At 27.7% G+C, this 26978-nt stretch overlaps 3 protein-coding genes across 10 annotated transcripts in view; 2 read left to right on the top strand and 1 right to left on the bottom strand.

Moving 5' to 3' along the window:
- Positions 1–32: 32 nt before the first annotated feature.
- Sobp (Sine oculis-binding protein) lies at positions 33–7073 on the top strand. 5 transcript variants are annotated; one of them, XM_033328402.2, is made up of 5 exons: positions 33–104; positions 1671–1875; positions 4888–5242; positions 5319–5527; positions 5665–7073. In XM_033328402.2, exons 2-5 carry the CDS (start codon positions 1717–1719, stop codon positions 6946–6948), a joined length of 2007 nt encoding a protein of 668 aa, XP_033184293.1. In that variant the 5' UTR covers positions 33–104; positions 1671–1716; the 3' UTR covers positions 6949–7073. The 5 variants fall into 5 exon arrangements, with proteins under 5 accessions (XP_033184293.1, XP_076473346.1, XP_076473343.1 ...); XM_076617231.1 differs by lacking the exon at positions 33–104 and adding an exon at positions 2776–3647 and having other exon boundaries at positions 1795–1875; XM_076617228.1 differs by lacking the exons at positions 33–104; positions 1671–1875 and adding exons at positions 3719–4236; positions 4311–4398.
- Positions 7074–8361: 1288 nt separating this feature from the next.
- LOC117153896 (general transcription factor 3C polypeptide 1) lies at positions 8362–17734 on the top strand. 3 transcript variants are annotated; one of them, XM_076617226.1, is made up of 8 exons: positions 8362–8583; positions 8820–9013; positions 9086–10762; positions 10839–14978; positions 15083–15591; positions 15728–15920; positions 16157–16244; positions 16969–17734. In XM_076617226.1, the coding sequence occupies exons 1-8, from the start codon at positions 8499–8501 to the stop codon at positions 17019–17021; spliced, it is 6939 nt and encodes a 2312-aa protein (XP_076473341.1). In that variant the 5' UTR covers positions 8362–8498; the 3' UTR covers positions 17022–17734. The 3 variants fall into 3 exon arrangements, with proteins under 3 accessions (XP_076473341.1, XP_076473342.1, XP_033184288.2); XM_076617227.1 differs by having other exon boundaries at positions 8363–8583; positions 17289–17734; XM_033328397.2 differs by having other exon boundaries at positions 8364–8583; positions 16456–17734.
- A 44-nt stretch (positions 17735–17778) lies between these two features.
- Positions 17779–26978, bottom strand: part of Fatp1 (Fatty acid transport protein 1) — a 33243-nt gene continuing 24043 nt past the window's right edge. For both annotated transcript variants that reach the window (XM_033328399.2, XM_033328400.2), the window contains exons 5-13: positions 26260–26497; positions 22566–22800; positions 22296–22497; positions 21962–22154; positions 21461–21601; positions 21221–21358; positions 20895–21052; positions 20547–20700; positions 17779–20232 (exon numbers count right to left, since the gene is read on the bottom strand). In XM_033328399.2, coding sequence (XP_033184290.1) covers positions 20078–20232; positions 20547–20700; positions 20895–21052; positions 21221–21358; positions 21461–21601; positions 21962–22154; positions 22296–22497; positions 22566–22800; positions 26260–26497 — 1614 coding nt within the window. In that variant the 3' untranslated portion in view covers positions 17779–20077. The remainder of the gene's footprint in view (positions 20233–20546; positions 20701–20894; positions 21053–21220; positions 21359–21460; positions 21602–21961; positions 22155–22295; positions 22498–22565; positions 22801–26259; positions 26498–26978) is intronic.

The following is a 26978-nucleotide window of genomic DNA, read 5'->3' as shown; positions in this document are numbered from 1 at the left end:
GCGTTATTTAATAGACTGCGAAAATCCACGATTAGTCGACGCTTAGCGGTCGCAGGTGTAACATGTCAGTTCTTATCAACGCCGACTCTGGACGAGCGCGAACGGTTTGTAACGAAATAATTCCGCGGGTATTTTTATATATGTACCATCCATTTGCTCATTAATTTTTCACAAGTCATTGCATCTTTAAAAAGTTCGAAAAAAATCAGCGTTATGGATAACCGCGATAAATCAAGAAAGTGCGCGTATATGATTAAACTCTTTAGTTTTCCCCTTTATCTTCCTCTTTGCATCTTTTTCGCTACATACATACAAATATTAGAATTAAAGATTGATCTAAAAGATCGCTCTTTGATGTGTTTTCTTATTCGAAAGAATGATAACGAGTGGAAATCATGATACGTGATTCGATTTACAAATAGAAAATATATCTCTAACGGACTATTTTCAAATATTAGTGCAAATATTTGTTTAAGCAACACATGTTATATTTATATAAAGAAAGAACCGTTTATTCTTCATGAGATATGTCTTCGATAAATGAATGTTGTACGATGTTAAAGAATTTTATACGTGTGATTATTATCAAATGATAATTATAAATCCTAAAATAACGTAAAACTGAAAAATAAAATAAAAATGAAAAATTGAAAAAGATAAATGCCTGAAAAATACAATCAAATTTTCTGTTTAAGTCTTTGAGAAGGAGAAGATACTGGACGAGTTATTTATGCGATCTATTTTCACGCAAGTTGTGTTACCTTAGTGGCCTAAAAATATCAGTGAAATTTGATTAGGCACAGCTTGGTGCTGTATTACCTATTCGAATATATACGTACTTGCTTCAATATCAATTATCTGGAATTTTAAATGACTGCTTGCTGTCACTATTGCAACAATATTATAAAAGCAATGGCTTTGTTAAATATTTAATAAGTATTATTGAAAATTATATTTTATACACAAAAGTTTAATCTCTTTTCATAAATTATTTATTTTTTTCTATAAATATAATCTTTAATTTTACTATTATACGTAAATACTATAATAATAAATATCTAATATACTGAGATAAAGATTTTCATAAATTGTAATTTATTTCTTTTTCTCAAAGTAACATTTGTTTTCATTTATATATTATATATACATATATGCAGGTTTGACTGAATTAATTACAGAAATGGATAATATTTATCTATATTCCTTTCTAAGTCTACTATTGTTAGATATTTTGAATAATTTAAACAAGTAACGTTTGCCATAAGCAAAAATAGCAATATGAATGTGAAAAGTTATTACATAAAATCACAATCATTACATGTCACGGGTTACGTATTTGACACTGAATATAGTGAAAAAATTAAAAACCGGAAATAAAAAAGAAAAGAATTTCATTACAAGTTATAGAAAAAATTTTAATTTCACTGAATTAAAGGCTTAATAGCATATTCGCCATTGGTATCTTAAAATAAATTTAATTGAAAAACAAATATAAAAAAAAATACAAATTATAACACTCTATTTAAAATAATGAAGTAATATTAATTATTATCCGAATGAGCTTAATATAATTAATACAATCAATTCTCTCGTGATAAAATTAAAAATTTAATTATATACGTATGTTGTAAGAAGTAAAATTAATTCTAATTTTTTTGAAATTTCATCAGAAGGCTTGAAGGAACATTACTTTTCAATTTATGTTGATATTTCGTGATGGACAATAGACCAGTTAATTTATTTCTACAAAAAATTGAAGAAAACGCAAGAAAAGTATTTTCGTCTTTGCCTGAAGATAATGGTGGCAATCGCTCACGCCAAAGAAATTGTACTCTGGTTAAAATTAAAGAAGAAGAAACTGGTGATGAAATTCAGGTAAAATACGTGTTATTTTTGTGAGTGTTTATAAGTTTTTCTTCCATTTTGTTCACTATAATTTTGCTATAATTTACTTCTCGAATTTAAATTAATAATATTTGATTTTTGTGAAATTGTACAAAACCATTTCGTTGTAAAGCTTAACAAATTCTGTGAGAATAATTACAATTTTTCATACTTTATGAGAAAAGGAAATGAGAATAAATTTTAGTTATTATGTACTTGCACTACAACACTAAATTTTACATGATATTACACAAATACCAATAATATAAAATTAAAATGTAAATATAAAAATTTGGACCCTTCGAAAATATAAAAATATGTTTTTAATACAAAATTATATATTGAATTTATAATAAAGTAACCATGTTTATTCTTAGAATTATCTCATTGTAAGCATTAAGGCAACGTTAGATCTTATTGCAAAAGTTCGTACATATACAAGTAACTTGAGAGCAATATAATCTATACACTATTAAAATGTAACACAATCCATTGATCCGTATTCCATTATAATTAACGTGAATATTGAATTTCGTTCATTATAATTTCTTTGCGTCAAAACTAATATACCTTTCCACTAGTTTATTTTAACACTGGAATAATTATTAATAGTACCAAACTTTATTAATATACTTTGTTTTTAACATCAAGCAGGATAATTATTAACAATACCATAATTTATTAAATTACATAATTGCTTATACTTTGTTATATTTTTTCGTTATCCTGTTTTGTTTTTTATATTATTATTTATCATCATAAAATATTTTATGCATAAGTTTTAACTTCGTATCAACTGCATCTAATATTGCTCAAGTATATACACGTGTTTATTTTACAAACGTTTTAGTTATATAGATACGTAGATAACTTTATTTTCCTATCTTTCAGCCTTGAAAAAGGGATTAGCACGTGGTTGTGCCTACAAAATCAATATATATGTATATATATATGTCGGAGATGAAAGGAAAGCCGAAGCCTTTCCTTGGAAATTTTGGGAACATCCTCTAGTACCTTAGCCTAGATTTTATTATAGTTGTAATTGCTTAAGATTTGTAATAAGCGAGATTGGGTTCGAGGTGACAATCGGTCGCTGAACGTAGCCACGGTCACGGGATGGATGTTTTATCTAACGGAGGTCTGGAGTGGTTGTATGTGTTTTCCGAGAAATGGGTTGTGGCGGCATGCGGCCTCGAGAGCGGGCCTAGCCACGTGTGATGTTGCCTCGGAGGTGCCGATGCAATGGGACATACATTGTATTAGTAATCAAAACTCCAGGCAGAAACTGCCTAGCAACGGCGTTTGGAACTTTCTCGATGCTTCCAAACGGGTATAGAAAACAAAATGCAATCGTACAGGGAGAAAAATCTCCACGAGGCTGGCATTCTTGCGATTGCCTTGGAGAGTGATACATCGAGCATTTTCGACGATCGCATTTGCGTCTAAGTTAGTTTCGCTTAGTAAGGAGTTATCCCGATGACCGTGGATTCGTTTGAACTCAAACATTGCTAATAGTATTATTTAATTTAATTATTCGTAGATCGTATTATTCATTAGGCTTAGTGTTTGTTAGACTTATTATTAGTTGTACTTATTATTTGTTAAGCTTAGTGGTAGACCTGTATATACATGTAAATAAAATCTCGGCTTTGTGAAACGATGGCTAGTCCACATGAAGAGTCGTCGCGCGCCCAAAATTCGAATCGTGATCCGACATATATAAACAATACTTTAAAGACAATTACAATACTTATATTTTAATTGTAGGTATATTTCATTTAATAATTTAATACATTAGTAAAACTCTGTATAAGAATTAAAACGCGGATAATTTTACTAAAAAGATAGGACGTTTTTATACTGCATAATTTAGTTTCAGAAATGTATAATTAAATTTTATTCCACAGAATTTTCTATATAATGTTAGTGAATGTTCGAGTTTCATATTACTCTTTTCCGCTTAACTTAATAATACATCAACATTATGGATTTATTAATTTGCATTAAATATTAAACCATATTTCCTGCCTTTTCGTTAAAATAAAAGAATTATTTTTTTTAATAAATATACAGCATACAATTATATAAGTAAATAACAAAATACAGAAAAATAACCTCACTAGAAGAGAACAAACAATTCTAACATGACTTCGAATAGGATACAGAGATATGTATAAAAATAGAGCACGCAATTTATATGTCACCGTGTATCATGCCATGCGATGTGGGAATAGGAAGAAAACGCAGCATAGAGGCCCTGTCTGTCCTTGTATAATCCAGTATGCACACTGACATCGTTCGTTGATCGGTATCATCGTTACCATCGATGTTACATATTTACTATAAGAATGTGTATGTGTCATTAGACAAGGACACAAGAAATCTCAATGCAGCGTTCTCTTTCTATTCTTATATTGTCTTTTTAGCTCACTCACACTTTATCATTATATTTCAACGAGAATAACACCATTACTTGACTTAATGGAACAAAGATATCCGCAAATTCCCCAACAGGTGAAACCATATACCACACATCACCTGCAATCGAACATATAATTATCCACTACAGAAGATATAGAAATCAAGGAAGAATACTAGGAGATAACATAAACATGAAAGAAATGCTAACTATTCCTAACAATACAAAAAAGACAATAGAATTCGTCAAACAAACAAATCTAACAAACGAAATCTAAAATATCAAAGTTATTGCTAAAAACCACGAATTGTTAGTGCTACATTAAAACCTGCACCAGCCTGCACTTAAAAAATATTACATTACAACACATTAGATACAATTAGATTAGATTAGAATTGATCATATACTGCTTAATACATAATATATAGAATATTTAACATAGTATAGACGCGTTATATTTTTAAAACAATTAGAGATAAGAAAAAGATATGATACTTCTAAAAAGTCACAATATAAATTAACAGAAAGTATTTTTGTATTTAAACAATGATGAAATATCACTCATATTTTATACATTATTACAGGAATATGCAGCAACTGCAATGAGTGAATTATTAGGATGGTATGGCTATGATAAAGTGGATAGTGGCTATACAAAAAGTTTAAACCTGGATCATTTTACATCTATATCTGATGCAAAAAGTCAAGCTCTTCAAACTGATCAAGATATTGTTTCAAACAAACTAAGATTAAAATCGCCAGTAGTGAATACATCTGATTCAATTTTTGAAGTTTCCAATGTACCACTGTCTTATTCTAATAACAACTTAATGTCTGTGAATAGACAATTAATTTCATCCCCCTTATCATTAAAACCAGTATCTTTTGGTACTACATCTAAATTTCCATATGAAAGTTATTCAAGTTCTGTTTACTCAGGTAAAGTATAAAATATGTACTATGTACATAATATAAATTACATATGAATTCGTTATAATTTTTAGCATTTTTATAGATAATATATCTTGTTCTTGGTGTGGTAAAATTGTTCAAATATTTGAATTAGAAAGATCCAGTTCCTTTTCTTATAATATGATGGATGCTTTAGGATACTTTTGTAGTGAAAATTGTTTTGCAGCTAGTAGAAGAGCAATTTTTAAACAAGCAAAAACATGTGACTGGTGCAGACATATACGAAATCCAATTAGTTATGTTGATCTTCAAGTATGTAAATTGAATGTAGAATACTAAATAATTAAAAGTAACTTATCTTCACCATTTTATTTTTAATTAAAAATGCTATACTGTACTATAATATAATTTGATGTATTAGAGAATTACTAATCTTATTCCTTTTTCAGGATGGTAAAAGTCAGCTTCAATTTTGTAGCAATAAATGTTTGAATCAGTACAAAATGAATATTTTTTGCCATGAAACACAAACTCATTTAATGCTTCAAGGTTTAAATAATGTTCCTTTTCATGATACAGAGAAGAGTGGTTTAATAACACCAGAACTATGGTTTCGAAGTTGTCAATCACCATTAAATAGTCCTGCAGAGAATACATATTTAGTTGATACACATTTGACTCATAGTTTATCATCATCGCTTTGTGAGAACAGATCAATAGAAACAGAAGAAATTGATAATGAAAAATCAGTAGACCCACATAAAAAATGGCCCAGTAAAATCAATTCAGTGTGCACAAAGAAATGTACAAAATCCAATAATTGCAATGAACATAAAAAGAATTTTTATATAGAAATTAATGAACATGATAAAGAGCAATCTTTAGTAAATGAAAAAAGCAAATGTTGCCATTCCATGATTAATCAAACAAATTGTAAAGAAAATTATTTAAGAAAAAATGATTTGAATTGTAAGGACTTCAAACAGGAATATGCGATGGATACCATGAATAATTCACATAGCCCTAAAGATAGCAACACATATTTAGAAAGGAACATACATGTAAAAGACATAAGAAATTTACAAGAAAAAGGATATGACACTCCAACAGAAAATATATTACAATCATCATCTTGGTTTTCAAACTCAACTACACCTACAATGCATCATGAAATTCCATCTTTGTCTAAATCTTGCATAAATGAACCTAACCAAATAAGATATCAGAATCAGACCAATGTATTTTCGAGAACTTCATCAGTTAAACAATCCAATCCAACTGAATCATTTCATTCATTACCGCCTACAACGCTTCTGCCCCCTGTTACAGTTCTTGTACCATATCCTTTACCTATACCTATACCAATTCCTATACCTATTCCAGTTCCTATATCAACAGCAATTTTTAGTAAATTAGTGACTGATAAAGAAGATTCCATAAATATAAAAGATTCAAATTGTAAAAATGTGGAATGTAAAAATTCAGTAGAAAATAAATATTCCGTTTTTGATAAGCCACAGATTAAAACAACGAACTTATCAACAGCAGAAGACTCACAGCAAGTAAAATTAGATAAGTTTTCTTTTTCATCATCATCTTTGAAAACTAATACTGAAATCAATGATACTTCACACCAGTTACGACATAATAAGAAACTTTTAAGGAAAAGAAAACGCTCGAATAAAATCATTAATCATGATCATGAAAAAATTCAGTTAAAAAAAAAGGAATAACTTTATAGCAACTTAAAAGACAATTTATAAAAAGATATTTTTTAATAAAATGTATATATTATACAGAATATTTTTTATTTATAATTAATAACTTTAAAGCAATATAAGTAATCATATTAGTAGATAAAAATTCTTTTTTCACTGATTATAGTAATTTCAGTAGTAATTAACAGCAGCTTTGAGTAATGAGGGATTTTTCACAATTTCCTTTCAAATCTATTACAATATATCAAAAGAAAATTTATGATTTGAATATATTTCATTAAAATATTTTATAGCTTACGTTTATTATAATATGTCTTGTAATTGAAATATACTACTTTTTTTATATCTTTGTACAATATACATATAAATAAAAAATAGAGAGGTTTGTCAGCATAGGATATATAGAAGCTAGTTAATTACCGGATTAATAATTAAATAGTTAGATAAAGGGAGTGTGTATCGGAAATTAAGGATGTATGATTAAGAGAGCAAGGAAAATAAAAGTAATTATCGTTGTAAACCGAATCCCTTTTCATGGCCAGAAGGTTGAAAGATAAATTGTTATTATTATTATTATTATTATTATTATTATTATTATTATTAATCACATCGTTGCTTATGATGGCAACTTTTTGCCGAAGAATATTATTAAAGACATTATTGAACGGATCTTTTTAAATCATTTGCAACGAAAATTGCAAAACCTTCCGACTATTGGTATAGGAATTTTTAATATGTATATATATGTACGTATATATTGATAAAACAGTATATAGTCTGTCCAACGATATGAGGTAGTAAACGTAAACAAAATTTGATGTTACCAATAGTTGTAATCTCAGCAATTAAATTTTGTTTACGTTTATTATCTCGTTTCGCTGGATAGACTATACCACGGTCATACATGCAAATCTTGAAACTGCCGTGTTGAGGAATCCACGGTTGTGCACGCAGATCTTGAAATTTCTGTGGTGAGGGATGTCACGATTATGTGGCGCTTCTCAAAATCGCCACCAACGGCGCTACCACAGAGTAGTCAGTACAGTAGAAGACACAAGATCATCATTTTGCTCCCTCTTAAGCAAATTTTAACTATAAATAGAATTATTTATGCATAAATAATGCATATCTACCTACGAAGCACTATAAAAATTATAAAGAATTCGCTTGAATTCCACCAAGCGTTACTTGGTTGAAATTGTTTTGACTACTCGACATTAGCGCCCGGTGTATGATGGACAATACAAAAAATTTTCTATCCTCAAATTTGGAACTAGTCTTACTTACGATGTAAAATCTATTACACCGTGCTCCCACCACAGGAGTTTCCAGACCTGTGCATGCGACCGTAGACTATATCTACCTACTATGGGACTATACACACATACACATACATGTAATGTACTACCTAGCGCTACCTTATGACAAGATGTATCACATCAGTCATGTGTTACATGTGATATTTAAACTGTGAAATGAAAATACGAAATATTTTTTGTGTTGTATGTATTGTATATTTTAAAATTTAATTGAACAGTGTCAAATATTAATCAAATATAATTGATATGATGTCATATTCATCAATTAATTTAGTAGATTCAATAATCGACGAGGTTGCATTGGAAGGTTTGGATGGAATTACTATAGAAGGTTAGTATAAATATTAATATTTACTAGAATATATGTACATAATCTTTTTATTTTGTGAAAGTAAAAAGTTCTCGGATAATATATACATATTAATTTAGTGTTTTTATATTACCCGTCACGTCTAATTTCTGAACTTTCATAAATATTATTTTTTAAATAAAAGTGAGTTAAATTTTATTTTAAATAAATAAATTTAATAAATATGTCTTGTAATTTATAACTTTTTTTCATTTCAGCACTATGGTTACGTTTAGCTCATCGACTTCACAATCCTTTACCATTCCCAAGATCATTCATGACTCAGATATGGTCAATATGCGTACAGATCAGAGAATTTACATTTTACAAATTAGAAACTCCAAGGGAACCACTTGTAATTTTCGATCGCTATCAGTTTGTGGATCCTGATTTAGGTATCATATTGGAACCAGTAAGTATCTTGACCAAAATTCGAATAAACTAGTAAATTATCAGACTTGTAAGAAATTATACATTTGAATAGGAAAATGTACCTCCAGATATTTATCCACATTGTCCTGTGAATGATGTTGCAAATGGTATTAAAGGATCTTGTTCTACTTATAATACTCGGGAAGATATCACAGGACTTGTAAGAAACCTTAGCTTAGAAGAAGTTACTAAAAGATATGGACAAAAATTAGTTATTGTTGCATCACAATGTGCTAGAAATCGTGCCCTAATGGGGGATGAAATATCTCCAATACTTGAATTAAATATAAAACAGTATTGTTTTTTAGAAAGAGTAGGTAGATCACGATATCATGGCGAAGTTACTCAGGGAAAACTTAGTCTCAATGCACTAAAAGAAGATTCTAAAAGCTTATTTTATCTTCGAAAATTTTTATTACGTTATAAGCTAATAACGAAACAAATACATCATCAGAAAAGTGATAATTATGGTTGTAATGGAAGTCTGTTACATCTTCCAAGGTTTTTTGTTGAAAGAAAACCAAAAATGATTTTCTTGGCAGAAGAAGTTATCAAAATTCTTAAATCAAAACCCAATTATGTTGCAGAATATGACGAAATAAAACGTGAACTGCAAATTGAAAAAGCATTAAGCAAATTGTTTAAAACTTCATTTTTCCAAAAAGTTGTAAAAACAGATATTAGAATACCATATAGAACTTTATATCCTAAAGCATCACCAGAAGAATGGCAGCAAAAAAATGATTCTACAAAGGAGAAGAAAATTAAAGTAGTACAGTTATTAGTACCAAATATTAATATCCTTGAAGCATGGAATAAAGATGAAATACAAGATGAAGATGAATCTCAAGAGATAAATATTTCAAATCATAGATATGGTGTGCCATATTTGAAACAAGCAAATACAATAATTGAAGATAATAGAATTGATGGTGTATGCCAAGGAAGTTTGGCTAAAATAATGGGATTAACGAAATTACAATCACGGACGATTTTGCGAAACATAGTTAAAACGAATATTGTTGCTACTTATATGAGTGACGTTGGTAGACAAAGGCTTGCAAAATATGTATCGAAAAGGTATGAGAAAGCTAGTAAGCTAAGTAAACAGTTTGAGAAAGAAATGCATAAAATTAAAGAACTTACAAAGCAAATTACGACTGAAAGTGATAGCTTGGAAAAAACTAAAACGATTATAAAGGAAGAAGAAAATACTGTTATTAATGATGAAATGGAGAGTGTAGAAAAGGTGGTTGAATCTGATATTGTTAATAAGGATGACCTACCAGAAAAACGGTTGTACGCTGACAGAGTAGAATTACAAAAAACGTTTTATGTTGTTAATCGTATATTATATAAATATCGTATAACAAAACGCCCAAATAGATATAAATGCATTTTCTCTAACCACTTATTGGATAAAATCAATAAAGTTCAAATGAAAAAAGAAAATTCATTCTCTAATAATATGTTACTACAAATTTCTGAATTATCAAAGAATGAAAAGACAGTAGCTGCATATAAAAATATAAAAGTTGACATAAAAGTTTTTAAATCAACAAATGAAGAAAAACCAGAAAATGAAACATATGGATTTATGGAAGATATACAAAATAGTGAGAAGAAAAGTGTGACAAATATTACATATAGAATATTGCGAAGAGCTAATATGATTATGGAATCAGTTAAAAAACATCGGATCATTGATGATATGACAAAGTTAATGAAGGTAATATAATATAAGTAATTACGTAATATGTTTGCTTTTTAGTCATTTTTATTAATCGCTTCTCATTTAATTTTAGATGATATATGAGGAAGAAGATAAAGAAGGGTATGATGTAAAAATCGATAAAAAATCGTTAATAAGATTGCTACAAAAGCTTGCAAAAGATAATTTAGTGAAATATATAAAAATAACTCTGAGTGGAAATGGTAAAGAGAAACATTTAACATATATATGTGATCCAAACATTGATGTTAATAGTACCATTATTCAGTCAACCGTGGAACAAGCAAAATTGAAATTCTTTTTCATGACTTCTCAAAGACCTAAATCGTCTCTGAAACATACAGAAAATACAACAAAATTTGTATTAAACAAAGATGTTAATGATGCACACAAATTTGAAACTGATCAATCTCCATTTCAACAATCTACAATAATACCAACAAGTTCTAAATGTAATTCTAGAATATCAAGAAAATACGGATATAGTCCGAAATTTCTTCGTATGAAAGCATTACATATCTTTTTATTTTATTTGGTTTATGAACATCCTGGTGATCAAACTCTTTCAAAAGCGGAACAAATACAAATTTTACGAGATAATGATTTTAACATTACAGAAGAGTTAACAGAGGAATTCAGTACGATTTATACTAAAGATGTTAGCTGGAAAATGTTTGTTCCGCCTTTGCCACAATATAATGGTTGGCCTCGAGGATGGACATTAATGTGTGACTTTCTTTTACGACTTCCTTTATCGATATTCTTGAAGATTCATTATGTTTCATTTACAATACCAGAAATGGATAAATATATAAATCATCCTATTCGGAAACATTATTTAGTTAGAGATTTACCAGTTGATATTCGAAATTCTTTGTTCTATGCACGGAAGTATGTATTCCATATTCATGAAACTGTAACAAGATTATGTTATATTGGATTGGTACAGTTTGGACCACAAAAATTAAAAGAGAAGGATCAAGTATTTATTTATGTGAATCGTCGTACTGAATTAATGGATACAACATCTTCTACTCCTAGTTATCATGTAATTGAAGATAAACAGTATCTTGTAATCAAATATAACTTTACCGAAATTCAGGTAGTTGAGAAATACTGGTATGATATGTGGAATACATGTATGAATACGCCTTTAGGTGGACGACTTGTTGTTGAAGGAAAAGATATAGTGTTAGAGGATTTGAATAAGAAAGTTGATATGATTCAATCATTGGTAGCTCGCTCTCCAGAAGAAGCTGTCAAATTTGATACTGGCAAAGTACCTGGAGATCGCAAAGGTGCTGCTGGAACAGATTCAGCATGTTTTGCTTATCTTAAAAGAAATTGGAATTGGGGTTTTTCTAATTTTGAAGTCCGGCAGAAAAGGAAACAGCAGAATATAGTTTATGAAAGAGATTCGTATCTTTCTAAAATAAAGGCAAAACCTCTTAGATTTACTGAATTTCCTGGTTTAAAAACAGTATCTGGGCCTCCTTCTTTAAGTGCAACAGAATTCAAAAAGAAGGTACAAACTAAAAATAATGAAAATTTGGATCAGCAGAACAAATATGAAGCGTTGACGTATCAGCGAAGCACGAAGCAAAAATCCTATGTTAGAAGAGTACAGCCTCGTAAATGTAGTAGTAAAAGACGAACAAAGTATGACGAGGTTGATTATCGAGCATTGCAACGGATGCACAAGTTACGAGTAAACTGGAAACCATACGAGGATAAGATTTTGCTTGTTTGTAAGGTCGCTATGGTATATTTTTGTCCAAATCCACGTAAACAAGCAATAACATTTTCTACAGTAAGAGACGTGCTACGGTCATATTCATACAGTTCACACAACAAAACGTCAAAAGCTTGTCAACGACGACTTTTATATATGCTCAGACAACAACGAAACGTTGATACTGTTGCTTTAGGAGTTGAAGAACTCAAACAGAACTTTTTCCTTAAAAAGCGGTTTGGTGGTATTGTGAATAAACTCAAAGAAGGACATAAAAGCTCACCTGAATATGAGAAGCAAGTTACAGAGGCGTTTAAATCACTTGTTGCCTACATTGCAAAGAAGTATTATGATATCTCAGATGGTGGATCTAAAGAACCACTGCCTGTACCAAAAACAGTGCAAGAATTTAATTTATTTTACAAAGTTGTACATCCTACAAAACCATTCTATAATCGTGGTTTCACAAAAGATATTCAAAATATCAATGACATACATTCTGCAGTCGTAAATTCTGTCATTAATAGTTCCATGTGTTGTGGAAAAGATAGAAGATCCTGGACATATCAATTATTTAAAATATATCAACAATATCCTGACATGTTGTTAAGAAATGCTCTGACAAAAATTCATAGTGATCAAATGGTTACCATTAAAAAGAATCACTTGCCTAATATAAGAAAACATGGTAATTATATGCCGATGAGTAGTTCTCAGTATCAATTAAGTAATACTTATATATATAAATTTCATACTAAATGGCCATATGCTTTATTCAAAGAATCATACAATGTTTTCTATAAACTTAGTAATTGGTATTGTCATAATGAAATGAATGATCAAAGCAAAACATCAGATAATTTTAATGGCGTTGAAATACTCCCGATTACTGGTGGTTTAATAGGAGCGATACATGATTATATTGTACAAGATAAAATAGATTTTGATATTGAAATACCTGATCAAGTTATAATGCTTGATCCTAGATTAAAAGAAAAAGATGAAACATACTTTAGAATAGCTAAACGATATCAAGATATATTGGCTAATTTGGATAATTTGAAATTTATAAAAGAATTTTCTTTGCAAAACAGTGGTACAATGATTGATCCTGAAAAGCATGACAACAAAAGCTTTGATGCCCATACTGCTACTATACATTATAATGATGTACATAATGTTGATGTAAAATCAGATAAAGATGGTTTCTCGGATTTAGATACAGAGAAGAACACACATTTACAAGAATTTGAAAGTGAGAAAACAAATTTCAAAGATTCGAAACCTTTTATTGATTGTGACGAAATAAATTTCAATATTGATGAGGAGAACGGTCATAATGTAATTGATGATAAACAAAATATAATTAAATTTCAAGATGGAATTAAAATTGAGTTAAACAAAGACGATGTCAAGCGTTCAACACTTTGTGATGAGGATTCAATGATGGAAACAGAAGAAGATAAAATATGTACTGTTGATAATCCTAAAATAGATAGTGCGGTACAAGTAAGAGATACTAGCGAAAGTTTATATAAACTGCCTGAATTTGAAAATGTGATTCATGTACAACATAATCCTGTATTATTATTGGAAAGTACAAGTAGTAAAGATGAAGATAGAATGTTAAATATTGAAAATTCATCTTCATTCCATTTAGACCTTCAATTGAATACAGACAAAGAAAATAAATTAATTACATCTGAGAGAAAAAGGCGAAGGAATGATAATGAAGACATGTTTGATTTAGGTAAACCTGCTCAAAAGAAGAAAATATTAGATCATAAAATTGTAGATGCAGAAGAGAATGAAGAAGCATTACGAAGAAATGATATCATTTTGATTGAAACACCAAATAAAACACAAAATGAAGATTCAAGAGAACATTCTACAAAAGAAACAATTGAAATTAATGATGTAAAATCTAGTAATGAACAATATATTTCGAATAATGAACGTGAAATTTCTTTACAACCAAAAAAGGGCAGTGGAAATGGTTTTACACTTGTAAGTGATATCCTAAAAAATATTCCAACAGAACAGAGTTATTTGAATTCATACTGCAAGATTGATGATTCAGATGTACACAAGCGGTATACTCGTATAGCTTTATTGCGAATGAGAGAAGAATTAAGCGAACTCACAGTAGCAGATAGTCATCATGCACATGAATATTTTGTTGTAAATATGTTCAAAGTTTATTATTCTTTATATCGATCAAACTCACAAAAAATTGACAAAACTGAAGTCTTTAAAGATCTATCAATACCCTCAGATCTATTACCTTTAAGATTAAATGCTATAAATGACTTAATACAAGAAATAAATAAATTTGCAGTTTACCCTAAAGATGGTATTTCATATTCTGATTTCAAAAAAAAATTGCCCAATAATTGTTCAATGGATTTGAACAATATGGAAGCAATATTTAAATTTGTATGTGATAAAAAAGAACTTGGAGCTACTATCCAAGAGTTGATAGTAAGTAAAAATATATCTACATTTTATTTTAAAACAAATAGAATTTGCATCTTGCAAATAAGGTATCTTACATTAGTTAATTATTGTTTTATTCATTTTGATAGGATGAATTTGAAGATACATTAGGAGAAAATTTATACCAAATCGTTTCTTTTCTTACCAATAATCATCTATTCCTGCGGTCCGGTGTAACTACGGTTCGATATATACATCATCGTTATGCTGATTCTTGGCTAATACATTCATATAAAATAAGCCGTCTTGAAAAAGAATCGCTTATACCAATGCCTAAAGGAACTGTGTATGTGACAGAATCTGGAGAAGCATTAGACAAAGATAATGATATAACTATGATAGAAGAAACCAAACAAAATCTTACTATACCATTAGAAAATGAATCATTCAAAATTGCTGGTGAAAATATAGCTGAAAAAAATATTCAGTCAGAGACCAAAGACAATGATGAAAATATGAATGAAGATTCCACTAGAGATACATCTAGTCATAGCGATGAAGAATACAACACAGAGATGAAGAAAAGGATATCAAGAAAGAGGATTAAATTACTACCCCAGAAAGATAAACTTAAAGATGTGAAACAGTTAGATTTGAAGTAAATGGAGTTATACAATGAAAGTTAAAATTTATTAAACTCAAATTTATTCATTCCAATATTTATTTTAAATACAGTCAAGTTATTCAAGATGTTAGAGTAGATGATATTTAAATATGCCTCATTTATGTTTCAGTAACAAACAAGAAATAAAGGTAGCTATAAAACCATGGATTCGAGTAGATGGTGTTTTAAATCGTAGGGTACTTGATCGTATGTTGGGATCAATTTTGTCATACTGTTTAACACATCCGGGTATATCGTTATCAAAAATACAAAATAGATTTGTCCCTGCTCTGCAACCATATCATACACGAGAATTAGTCGAGGTAAGTTATATCTTTCTTAGTACTCATATATCACTACATAATTTTGCCTTTCTGCTTTCTATAATAAAATTTTTATAATGTCTTATAATATGTTTATGAGGTAGTTGTGTTGGTTTTATAGTAGAATATTTTTCATATTTATGTGTATAATTATGGAAATATTTTATGTAGTTTGTATTTCTATTAAATTGTATAAAATTTATTTTTTTGAGAGATATTTGATATATTCTTTGCAGATATTGATAAAGTTGGGATGCTTGGACAAAATACTCTTGAAAGAATCACATGTGACATTATTTTCAAAGCCATCACAAGTTAAACCAAGTAAGTACTTACTGCTGTTTTAAAAATAACATTTCTTCTTTACCTTTACTTCCTTTCAGAGTCATTAAATATGGCTGTTTAATGTATTTAAATTGTATATTTATATTTTTTATATAGCTTGTTAAAAATGTATAGGTTTTTAAAATTAAACAATATTTTCATTAGTATGTTATATACAAATTGAATTGATTTATTTATTATTTTTTTCTAGAGATTGTAAATAATGATTGGGCTATTGATGAAGATATTTTCGTTGAACCTACAAATGGAGCAATGATAAAATTCGGAATATTTTTAAGTACCAAAATGTATAGTACAGATTTTATTACATAACTAGCAAAATTAAATTATTGAAGTTTAAAGAATGAATTAGACTGATATATTACACATAGAATTTTTATTTTGTAATAACTTTTGTTAATTACAAATTTGTTAATTTGTTGATAATGGAGCTTTTATTTCAATGAAGCTACATCATTGTTTTTTATTTTTTTATTCAAATATAATAATCATGAAATATTGAAGTATCTAATATTTAAAATAAATGTATTTAGTGTGCAAAATATTATGTTGTAAAATAATATGTTGATAGATAAATAATTTTAACATTAAACGTACTTATTTCTCCTAATAAGAAAATTAGAAAATACACAGATAAAAGAATCATATTTATTTTAAGATTATATAACATTACATTTTATATTTTTTTAACTCTGCATTCAAGAACTTTTTCGGTCGGGCGTAGCAGCTACTCCAAATGATTTGGCGTATATGTGACGCGTGTCTTACAGCTAGCGTAAAATGATTTTATATACAAATTAACTTACAAAAACATTATATTCTAATAATTTATCTATATTTACTAATATTATTTATTATGTATTAATTATATAGTAATATTAATTTTTGTATTTTTTGTATGATAATTTATAAAGCATTCACCAAGATTGCATTCTTGAATATAACTGATCCCATTTTTCAATAGTTCAAAATCAAGTTCATCTTCATTTGAGCTAATTTCACTTCCGTAAACCATTTTTTTAGGGTTTTTAAGCTATAATAATTTTGCCATCCGTCGTTGAATCCGATCTAACGTTGGAGACGTTGTCCGAACAATAGTTTCGAAGGGATTTGAGATTAAATATTTTATCTCCATTTTAAAATCTAGCACTTTACGCTTTCTAACAAAAAACATAAAGAGCTAAGGAATCAATTTAGAACCAATGTTGCACTCTCACCAATTGGAGATGTTGAAATCTAGCATAAACAGGGACTGTCGCCTCTCACTCGCCACAGGAATTGCAGTACGGAACGCCGTGGCGACTGAGAGTCGCCTCTTGAGAGCAAAGGGTTTTAAATGTAATTAAATTATATAATGTAATATATATTTTATGTTATGTTATGTATTAGGTATATTAATACATGTATATAATAAATTCAAAGCTTGCAATAATATTAAAGATTAATAAAAGTACAAAATATTTATAAAATATGTAATTTTAATAACCAGTCATAATAATTGTACACCAGTAGCCATATTTTCATATTATGTAATAAAATCACAAAAGAATTTAATCAATACATAAATTAAGATTAACGTAACAGATACTTATATAAACGAATTGTTTTGAATAAAAAATATTTTCTCGATTTTTGTTAGAAAATATAATTGGGAGATAATGTGATAATTATGATATAATGTTTGCTATATTGAAAAATATTTATATTAATCATGTAAATATATTTTTATCTCAAATTTTAATTGTGGAAATTTTTTAATAATAAATGTATCACTTTTTGGTGTAATAACACTAACAATAATGTACTTATATAGACTTACATGATATAACAATAACAATATATAGTAAAATATAGGTACAGTACAACATATCTTTATAAATGTTATTATTACAAATTATAAATGCATAATAATTGTAAATGAATGTACTATAAGTTATATATTATACAAAGTTTATGTTATCACCTTGATTTACATCAAAACTGTTATCTGTGAGAAGATTTGGGTTAAAGTTGTATGATTCCAAAGATCAAATAAATATTTTCTAGGTAATTTTCAAAGCTGAATGGGAACATATGTTCCTTTTTTGTTTAATTAATCATATGCTTTTAAACATATCTTTTATATAGAATTGTATTAGATTTTTTTAAATAGAACTTTTTAATAGAAATAGTTTACAAGAAAAATAAAATTATGAAATGAAGATTTCCTTACTAATGTTAACTATATTTATAGGAGGGTTTCGACATAACGATTATTTACATAATGACATTTTCTAAATCAATAGAATGTCTTCATATCGACCATTGTAGCATAATGTAGTTAGCTGTTCTAAGCAAAATTAACAACAATTTTCGGGCAACAACTTTTATGGAGTAATTTTTTATGGAGTGTTTTGAGTAATTACAAATATTGTTAGAGTATTATACCGATGAATGTAACGACGTATATGAATATTTTCATTATTTTTAGTAATGAAGATATATTAAATTGTTGATACAAGAAGTTTAAAGTTTTAGGATATTATGAGATCTTTTTTATTCAAAACCAAAGTAACAGAATGATTCAGTTCCTTTAAATTTCAAATGAATCATGAATCAGTCTTAATAACAGTGGTTTTATGTAAAATAAAATAGGATATATTTTAAAAGAATTTAATAATATAATCGGAATGATTAATTCCGCAGCAGTGATCATCTATGTTTATATTATTAGCTTTAATAAATTTGGGCAGAGTACAAAGGCTTGATTTTAATATACAAATATTTTTAAATCATTTTGATTTTATTTGAAACGAATTTTTAAATTGATTTTCACTAATTGCAAGAGTGATCGCACAAATAGTAATGAATGATTTTATTTGTATGTGTAATTTTGGATGAGAAATTACAAAAATTGTTTGTAAGATTTTTATCTTAAGAGACATAGCATCTAATAAGTAGTGTTAATGTATTGAGTTTGGAAAGTATGCCATCAACTTCTGAAAACCAGATCAAGGATGAAACTACTAAATAAATTAGTAATCAACATTTGTATTTATTCATATGATCTATGACATGTATATTCGTAATTACTATGAATTCATAAAACAATTGTACAACATTTGTAACAATACTTTTAACAACGCCTAAATTTCTGAAAAATTATATTCAGTTTATGTTACAAAATAAATATTTTATTTGTGCTTTCGGTTACGTATAATTTTATATTAGTACCTTGTATGCATTTACAATTTTTTAAGTTACATATGCAAGCTTCATATAAGTTGGAAATAAGAGTCTCTGTTTCTTTTAAATATTTATATAATTTTAATTTACATAAACGTATATAAAAACATTGATTTTTCATGCAGAATGTATTGCTAGACGTATAAATTTAGAATTTTAATATAAGATGATTTAATGACATATGTCATAATATACACATATTATATTAATGTATCTAATATGTATTATAGTGTATATATGTATATTATAACGTATATGTAGTACAAATAAGCACAACTCCAACCAAGAAAAATAAATAACGTTCATTTCTTTTTTAAATAAAAAATATTTCATTCTGACTTTAATGCGACGTATTTTGTATCTTATATATATATATTGAGAATTCTAAAAAGTATAAATTTATATAAAAATTATATATAAAAAATAATAGTGTAAAATTATACAATTTAATTACTGCTACAATTTACCCCAGTACAAAGCAATTTTTTGATTTAACATAATGAAGATGGAAAACCTCTTCACTTCATACGTAAAGAGTTGCAGCAAAAATTGTTCCCATGAGATTTCTTTTTAATACAGGACAGAATTTAAAAACGAACTTTTCCTTGTTGTATCTGGTCATAAATTTCGGTAGTCAACAATTGGTATCCAGATTTTTCGTTTAAATAATATAATTTATCTCCTATCCTATTTGGATTGTATCCTTCATCTACAAGATCTTTTTTTTTCAATTTGAATGTGCCTGAAATAGTGATTAAAAATGGCCTTTCTAAGTTAGAATGGTTTAAGCTTATTATATTTAATTTATAAAATAGTAAGAGTGTAATCTGCATAACGAAATGTATTATTTTTCAAGATATGAATGAAAAATTGATATAAAAATAAAAATATATATAAAAGATATTATATAAGCAATTAATTTTATAATTTAAGTATAATTTTGAAACAGTTAAAATAACATTCATAAATAACAAATGATTAATTTACGACTATTGATAAAGACGATTTTAATATGATTATCAAATGAGTTTAATAGAGATATATATACAAAAATACCTGTGAGATCAATTTTCGATAAAATCCTAATAAATCTAGGTACCGCGTAAGTTGCTAAATGTTCCTTTAAATCAACTGATAATTTATTAATGTCTAGCGTAGCTTTTTCATCATATATTGCTGCCATTCCAGCTTTACCTTCAAGGCCTGGAATCTATCGAAAAATTGTATGGAAATATAATTAAATCTACAAACTTATAGTGCAGAAATAAAGAGTATTTAAAACTTATTAAATTCCATATGTAATACATATACTACATATATAAATAAGACATATATAACAAATATTCTTTATTAAAAAATAATAAAATAACTATTATAGAATATTATTTTTAATATTTTATTTACCTCAACTCCATATACAATGCAATCTTTATAACTAACAACATTACTGATAATAGCTTCGACTTCAGATGTAGACACATTTTCTCCTTTCCATCTAAAGGTATCACCTGTTCTATCCTTAAAGTACAAATTACCAAATTCATCTGCTATTAAAATATCACCTGCAAGAAAGAAATGAACAAAATTTAGATGACTATTTGTATTAGTAGTTTATAATATTTATTGTATTCTAATGGAACAGTTGCAATAAAGAAATATAACGCAGAAATATTAAATAGCTTTGCTTAACAAATTTTATATTCTACAATTAAGTTAGAATAAATTTATACCAGATATAAATGCTGAATCGCCTTTGGTAAATACATCATAAACTATTTTTTTTTCTGATGCTTTCTGATCTACATATCCTAAATATGCTCTGAATGGATTGTTTGGTATAATTTTTCCAATAAAAACACCTGGTTCATCTGAAAATGATATAAGAAATTGTAAGGTGAAAAAAAGATAGTTTCATTACAATTCAAAATGTGAGGTGAATGCTTTAATTTATATTTAACGAAAATACTTACTTGGTTTACACAATTGACATAAACCTTTCTCATTCCTTATAGGTTCTCCGTCAGCATTGACTTTTATAATGGAAATAGGATAAACTGATGGAATAATTCGAGATACAAAACCAATAGCTCCAACAGTATTGTCGATATTTACTAGAAGAATAGGATATGAAATATTAATATCATACAATTACTACATACATTAATAAAATATTTAACTACTTTTTATAAATTATATATATTTCTTAATCGTGTGAGCATATGCATATTTTTACAAACGTACATTATACAGTATATAAAAATTTTGTTATTTATTATTCATGACTAGATTTATTACTATTATTCATTACTTTATTTAAAACTGCAATTCATTAAATATTTCATTGGATAAAGCAAATTATTTATTAAGAATAATAAAAAATTAATCACTCGATTGGTCATTCAGTACACAAAATAGTCGTAAATTTCAATATATTTTTATTAACGTTTGGTATAGATAATAGGAATTCCTACCTATATTAGCGTTGCCTTCTGTCGCTCCATAGAATTCAGCAATTTGTGAAATATTAAATCGCTCTACGAATTCGCGCCATATTTGTGGTCTCAAACCGTTTCCAAACATCACCCTAATTTTGTGTTGCTTGTCTTCCGGTTTTGGAGGTACAGCTAAAATATATCTACACATTTCTCCAATATATTGACCAACCTAAAAGATAATTATATTTATTTGCTTTCACAGTCGTATTTCTTCAAGGATTAATTCTCTTTTTGAATAAATATCGCAGTGAAATTTAAATTTATTTTCTTTCAATAACGATAGAAGAAAGTTAAAAAGCATAGAACTTACTGTACAATTATATTTGATGCATTCAGCGAAATAAGCGCTTGCTGAGAATTTTTTTCTAATTACAACTGTTGCACCATGAAGAAGAGCTGCACCAACAGCCATTACACCACCTGCAGTGTGATACAATGGCAATGGTGTATAAATTCTATCCGAACTCTTAAACTTTGCCAACATAAATATACCAGTTGCCATAAACATAAACCTAGAACGAATTAGAAAATCAATTAAATAGCATTAATTATAATTTATGAGAATTTTAATATTTCTTACCTAGAATTGGTTATAACTGCTGCTTTTGGAAGACCAGTTGTGCCACTGGTGAAAATATATACTAGTTGATCGTGGTAAGCACCTTTTTCTTCAAAAACTGGCGCAGCCGAAGAAACGTTGGTCATAAGAGTATCCAAGTCATTGTCATTTAATTTTGATATCTTTGAATTTGGTAAACTACCGATTCTATACAATGGAAACTTTGGGTCCAAAGAATCTATAATATCTGATATAGCTAAAACAATTAATAATTATAAGATCATTATAAATTACTAAATATAAAATATATGTTTTTAATAAATATGAAAGTTTTTGAAACGAGGTAAAATTAATTAAGAATGTTTAGCTAAAACAATTTCTTTTACACGATGATTCAAACATATTCTGAATACGATTCTTTTATCGTAATAAAATTATACTTTTGATTGTACTTTAGAAAGTACGTATTTCATTAATTTATTATCGAAAGCTTACAATAAATGTATGAATGATATTTATATAATTCTTTTAGTTTGTACTTTTCCATATAAGATATCTTCATATTTTATACAATCAACATTTTTTGTATTCTTGTTAGAGGAAGGATATGTGTGAAAATCTGAACACCGTAAAATTTCATAATTTTTACATCAATAGTAAGCAAGTGCATGAGTACAATGTCTGACAATAAACGATTTGTTTCTCCTTATGTTTCCATGCATACTAGGTTTTCCTCTTACATCATAATTGTACTGATTTAATTATAACTTGTTATACCCTGTCATATGTTTTAATAAGTTCAGTGCATTAAAAGTTATATCGAAGCAAAGTTCATCGGATCTAAGAAATTTTAAAATTACTCATTAAAAATACCCATCTTCTATTCATTTAAACAATGTATGTTTAAGTAGTCTGTTTTTAATGTAATAAAAGATAATCTAATTTATGATTCTTAAGTATAGTTTTGAATCTAAGTATAGCTTATACTTGAATTAGGAAAATTTATGTGTACGTATGTACATACATAATCAAAAAATTCTTATTAGAATCTTTTTACAATTAATTTACCAGAGATGGAAATTATTTAGGTCTGAGATGGTTTTACTTGGAGTAAAATATACTATAATTTTGTTGTAAAAAATCACGTGCCATTTATCTTCATCTTCAAATCTCCGAAGTGTCAGGATTTATAAATATTTATTTAGACCTGTAGTTGTGGCGATTTTGAATGTAACTTTATGTTAATTCATTTTTTTCTACCGTTAATAATATTAACGTAAATCGAGGTGACAATACCGTACGACGTACGCTGTATATGAAAATAGATATAAACAATAACATAACTATAATAGAAAGATTAATGTAAGAATAATTTTTAAAAATTAACGAGAGAGCGCAAAATGTGATCTACAAAATTTTGTAGAATACATTTCATACAGTATATTTACATTGTTTCTAATTATATTATTATAATGAAAGATTATTTCTTGATCTGTAAGAAATTTCTACAGAGAATCCTCGCAATCTTTATAACGATAAACATTCTTAAGAATTCTATTCGAATCATTGGCATTGAAATATTGCAAGTAATAATTGTTATCAATAATTTCACAAACATAACTGAAGTTTATCGACAATAACGATAAACGTAATATAGCCACTAGAGTTATGTAATCGTTCATAAAATAGAACTCGAGTCCAATCGGCTACGACACGCAACCGAACACCCAATTTTCTTTCATTCTGGGGTAGTTAGTTCTATTTCCTATTATTGCTTCAATCATTGTGACTGACCAGAGTTATTAGCTTAAAGGATCCACACGCAATGGAAAATAAATACATGTTTCATTCTCAAACGAAGAGGTGACAAATTATATAAATTTGTACGAACAGCAAAAAGCATGAAACAATTGATCTTAAAATTGATAAAAATTATTTTAACGATATACGTATTAATTTATATGTGTTATAAATTATATCTGAAATGTAAACTACGACAAGCGTAATGCTTAATTCTTTATTTAATTTTAAATTCTAAATCTTCCAATTTCTGCAATTTTTCCCAAAAAGTATTATATATAGAATTTAATATTTATAAACGTAAATGAATGATGCATTTAGAATGATTATTTTTTACTATAATTTAAAATGATTATGAATTTAGACCTTTCTTTGATTCGATCAATGAACCTTGCCCAAATTTATATCATATATCGATCAGTACTCAGATAATGTTATTTAAAGAGATAAACGTGATTTTGAATTTTTATTGAAGAAAAGAAATTTTTAATATTGCACTTTGTTGTCAATTCAGTGATAATTAAACACTCTCGTGTATGACAGTTTTTTGTTAGATTATCAGAAATATCTATACGATGTAAAAATAAGGTGTTAAAATGAAAATACAGATAAGTGGAGACAGATAAGTGGCAATTATAGCTTTCCCTAAGTAATTAGTAGAGATAACTGATAGATATGGGGAACGGAGAACAAGAAATCTTTATCAGACAAAATATTTCATAATTAGCCATAATTACATAAATCTTCTTTTGTCATTTTCTTCATTAAATTTATATATTAACTTATAGATTGTTTAAATATTTTATTAAATGTAACCGTGCGAACAGAATTTAAAAGCCACCATAAATTAGCGTGACATTTTATTTGAAAGTAGTAAAGATATTAAATTTAAATATTCATGCTTGAGTATTGGCAAATTCTCTGTCGTGAATTATTAATAAATAATAGATAATTAACGAATGAAATTCTACTTGTACGAAACGCACTATTTAGCGTGCACTTGGCCATGTGCATATTTTATACTGTTAACCCTTTCACTACGTCAAGTTGGCCCCGTTTGCGGCTTCAATATACAAGACAGTTGAATCGTGAGGCTATACTTTGTCGTAAACAGAATGTAACAACATATAAACTGTTATTCATGTTATTTCGAGTCAACATGTAACGAATTATAAATAAATAAATAGTGAAATAAACAAATTTTTAAAATTATTTATTACTGTAGTTTTATGTGAAAAATTTTCAAACAAGAATATAAACATTACATTAAAAATTTTACGATACTAAAGTTATCATTGTATACTATACACGGTGAGAAAGTCTTAGAAGGTTTTAATTAGAACCGTTCCTAAAAAGTTTGTAAACTAGAAACAATTACAAATAAGTAACGTTATAAGGAAAAATATCTAAAAATTCATTTCTATGTAATATCACACGGATTGGGCTATTAGGCAGATAAAATGTTAGTTATTTACCCAAAGTCATTGCAGATATCAACCTAAAATTTTCAGGTGTTAAACGAAGCAGAGCGGCTAACCTTTTTAGGGTGTAAGATATTGTGGAGGTGAATTTTTTAAGGATGAAAAGGGTGCTAGTCCTATCTTTTTTAAATGGGATGAAATATTAATTTTCAGATATTCGAATAGATGTTATCAAACCTAACAATCTTTATATAAAGCATGTTTTTTTCATTTTACATAGCTAAGGAGTTATAGCGGAAAATAAATTTACGCTAAAGAAGATCCGTGAAGATGTCGAAAGATATCAAAAGCTTATATTCTTATTACTGTAAAACTTCACGATTCTTAAGGAATGAATATGAATCAATCGAAATGAAAGGATCGAAAGGTAAACATTACTTTTGAATAAATAAAACCTTAGTTTTAATTTTAAAAATAATTCTTGTTACGCTTACCATCGGTGAAATCTGCTCCATAAATAAGAGCTTGACACTTGGACACATTGATGCTATGCTGAAGAGCAGTTTTACGAAGGTTGGTGTTAAGAAGTGGTATTATTACTCCCAGTTTACTCAGACCAAGCCAAAGGGCAATGAATTCCACCCGATTCTCCAGAAGTATGCCAATGACATCGCCTTTACGATATCCGTATGTTTTGAATATCGTGGCGACTTTATTACTATAATCCTCCACCTGAAAAATATTTCATTGAATTTTATTAGTCTGGGTAACATGTCCACACAAAATAAAGGAAAAAAGAAATATGAACATTTTCAAATGTTACAAATGTCACATCATAATGTATATCTGACATTTGTGTATATTTTTAAATATTAGCACTCATAAATATCCTGACATTTTAGCCAATTTATAGTAATAATACATGAATGTTAGCAAAGCGTATAACTTAATGACAAGCTAATAATCAAAAGTAAATATTTATCCTCTCTTTATAGGAATTTAATTATTTGGTTTAAAGACTAATGATTGTTCAACCATTTGCATTTTTACGTTTTAAGGTCTTCGAATATGAAAGTTCTTGGAAACTAGAAAGATATTACTGTATAGATGTAACTGTTCATTTATGGACAAAAGAAAAGTATGCATTTAACTATGTAACGGTAACAACTTTACCAACCATAGCGAAACATTCTGAACTACTATACTTATACCC

The sequence above is a fragment of the Bombus vancouverensis genome, chromosome 3, assembly GCF_051014615.1.
Source record: "Bombus vancouverensis nearcticus chromosome 3, iyBomVanc1_principal, whole genome shotgun sequence".
Classification (NCBI taxonomy): domain Eukaryota; kingdom Metazoa; phylum Arthropoda; class Insecta; order Hymenoptera; family Apidae; genus Bombus; species Bombus vancouverensis.
This window is presented reverse-complemented; position numbering and strand designations above follow the sequence as displayed.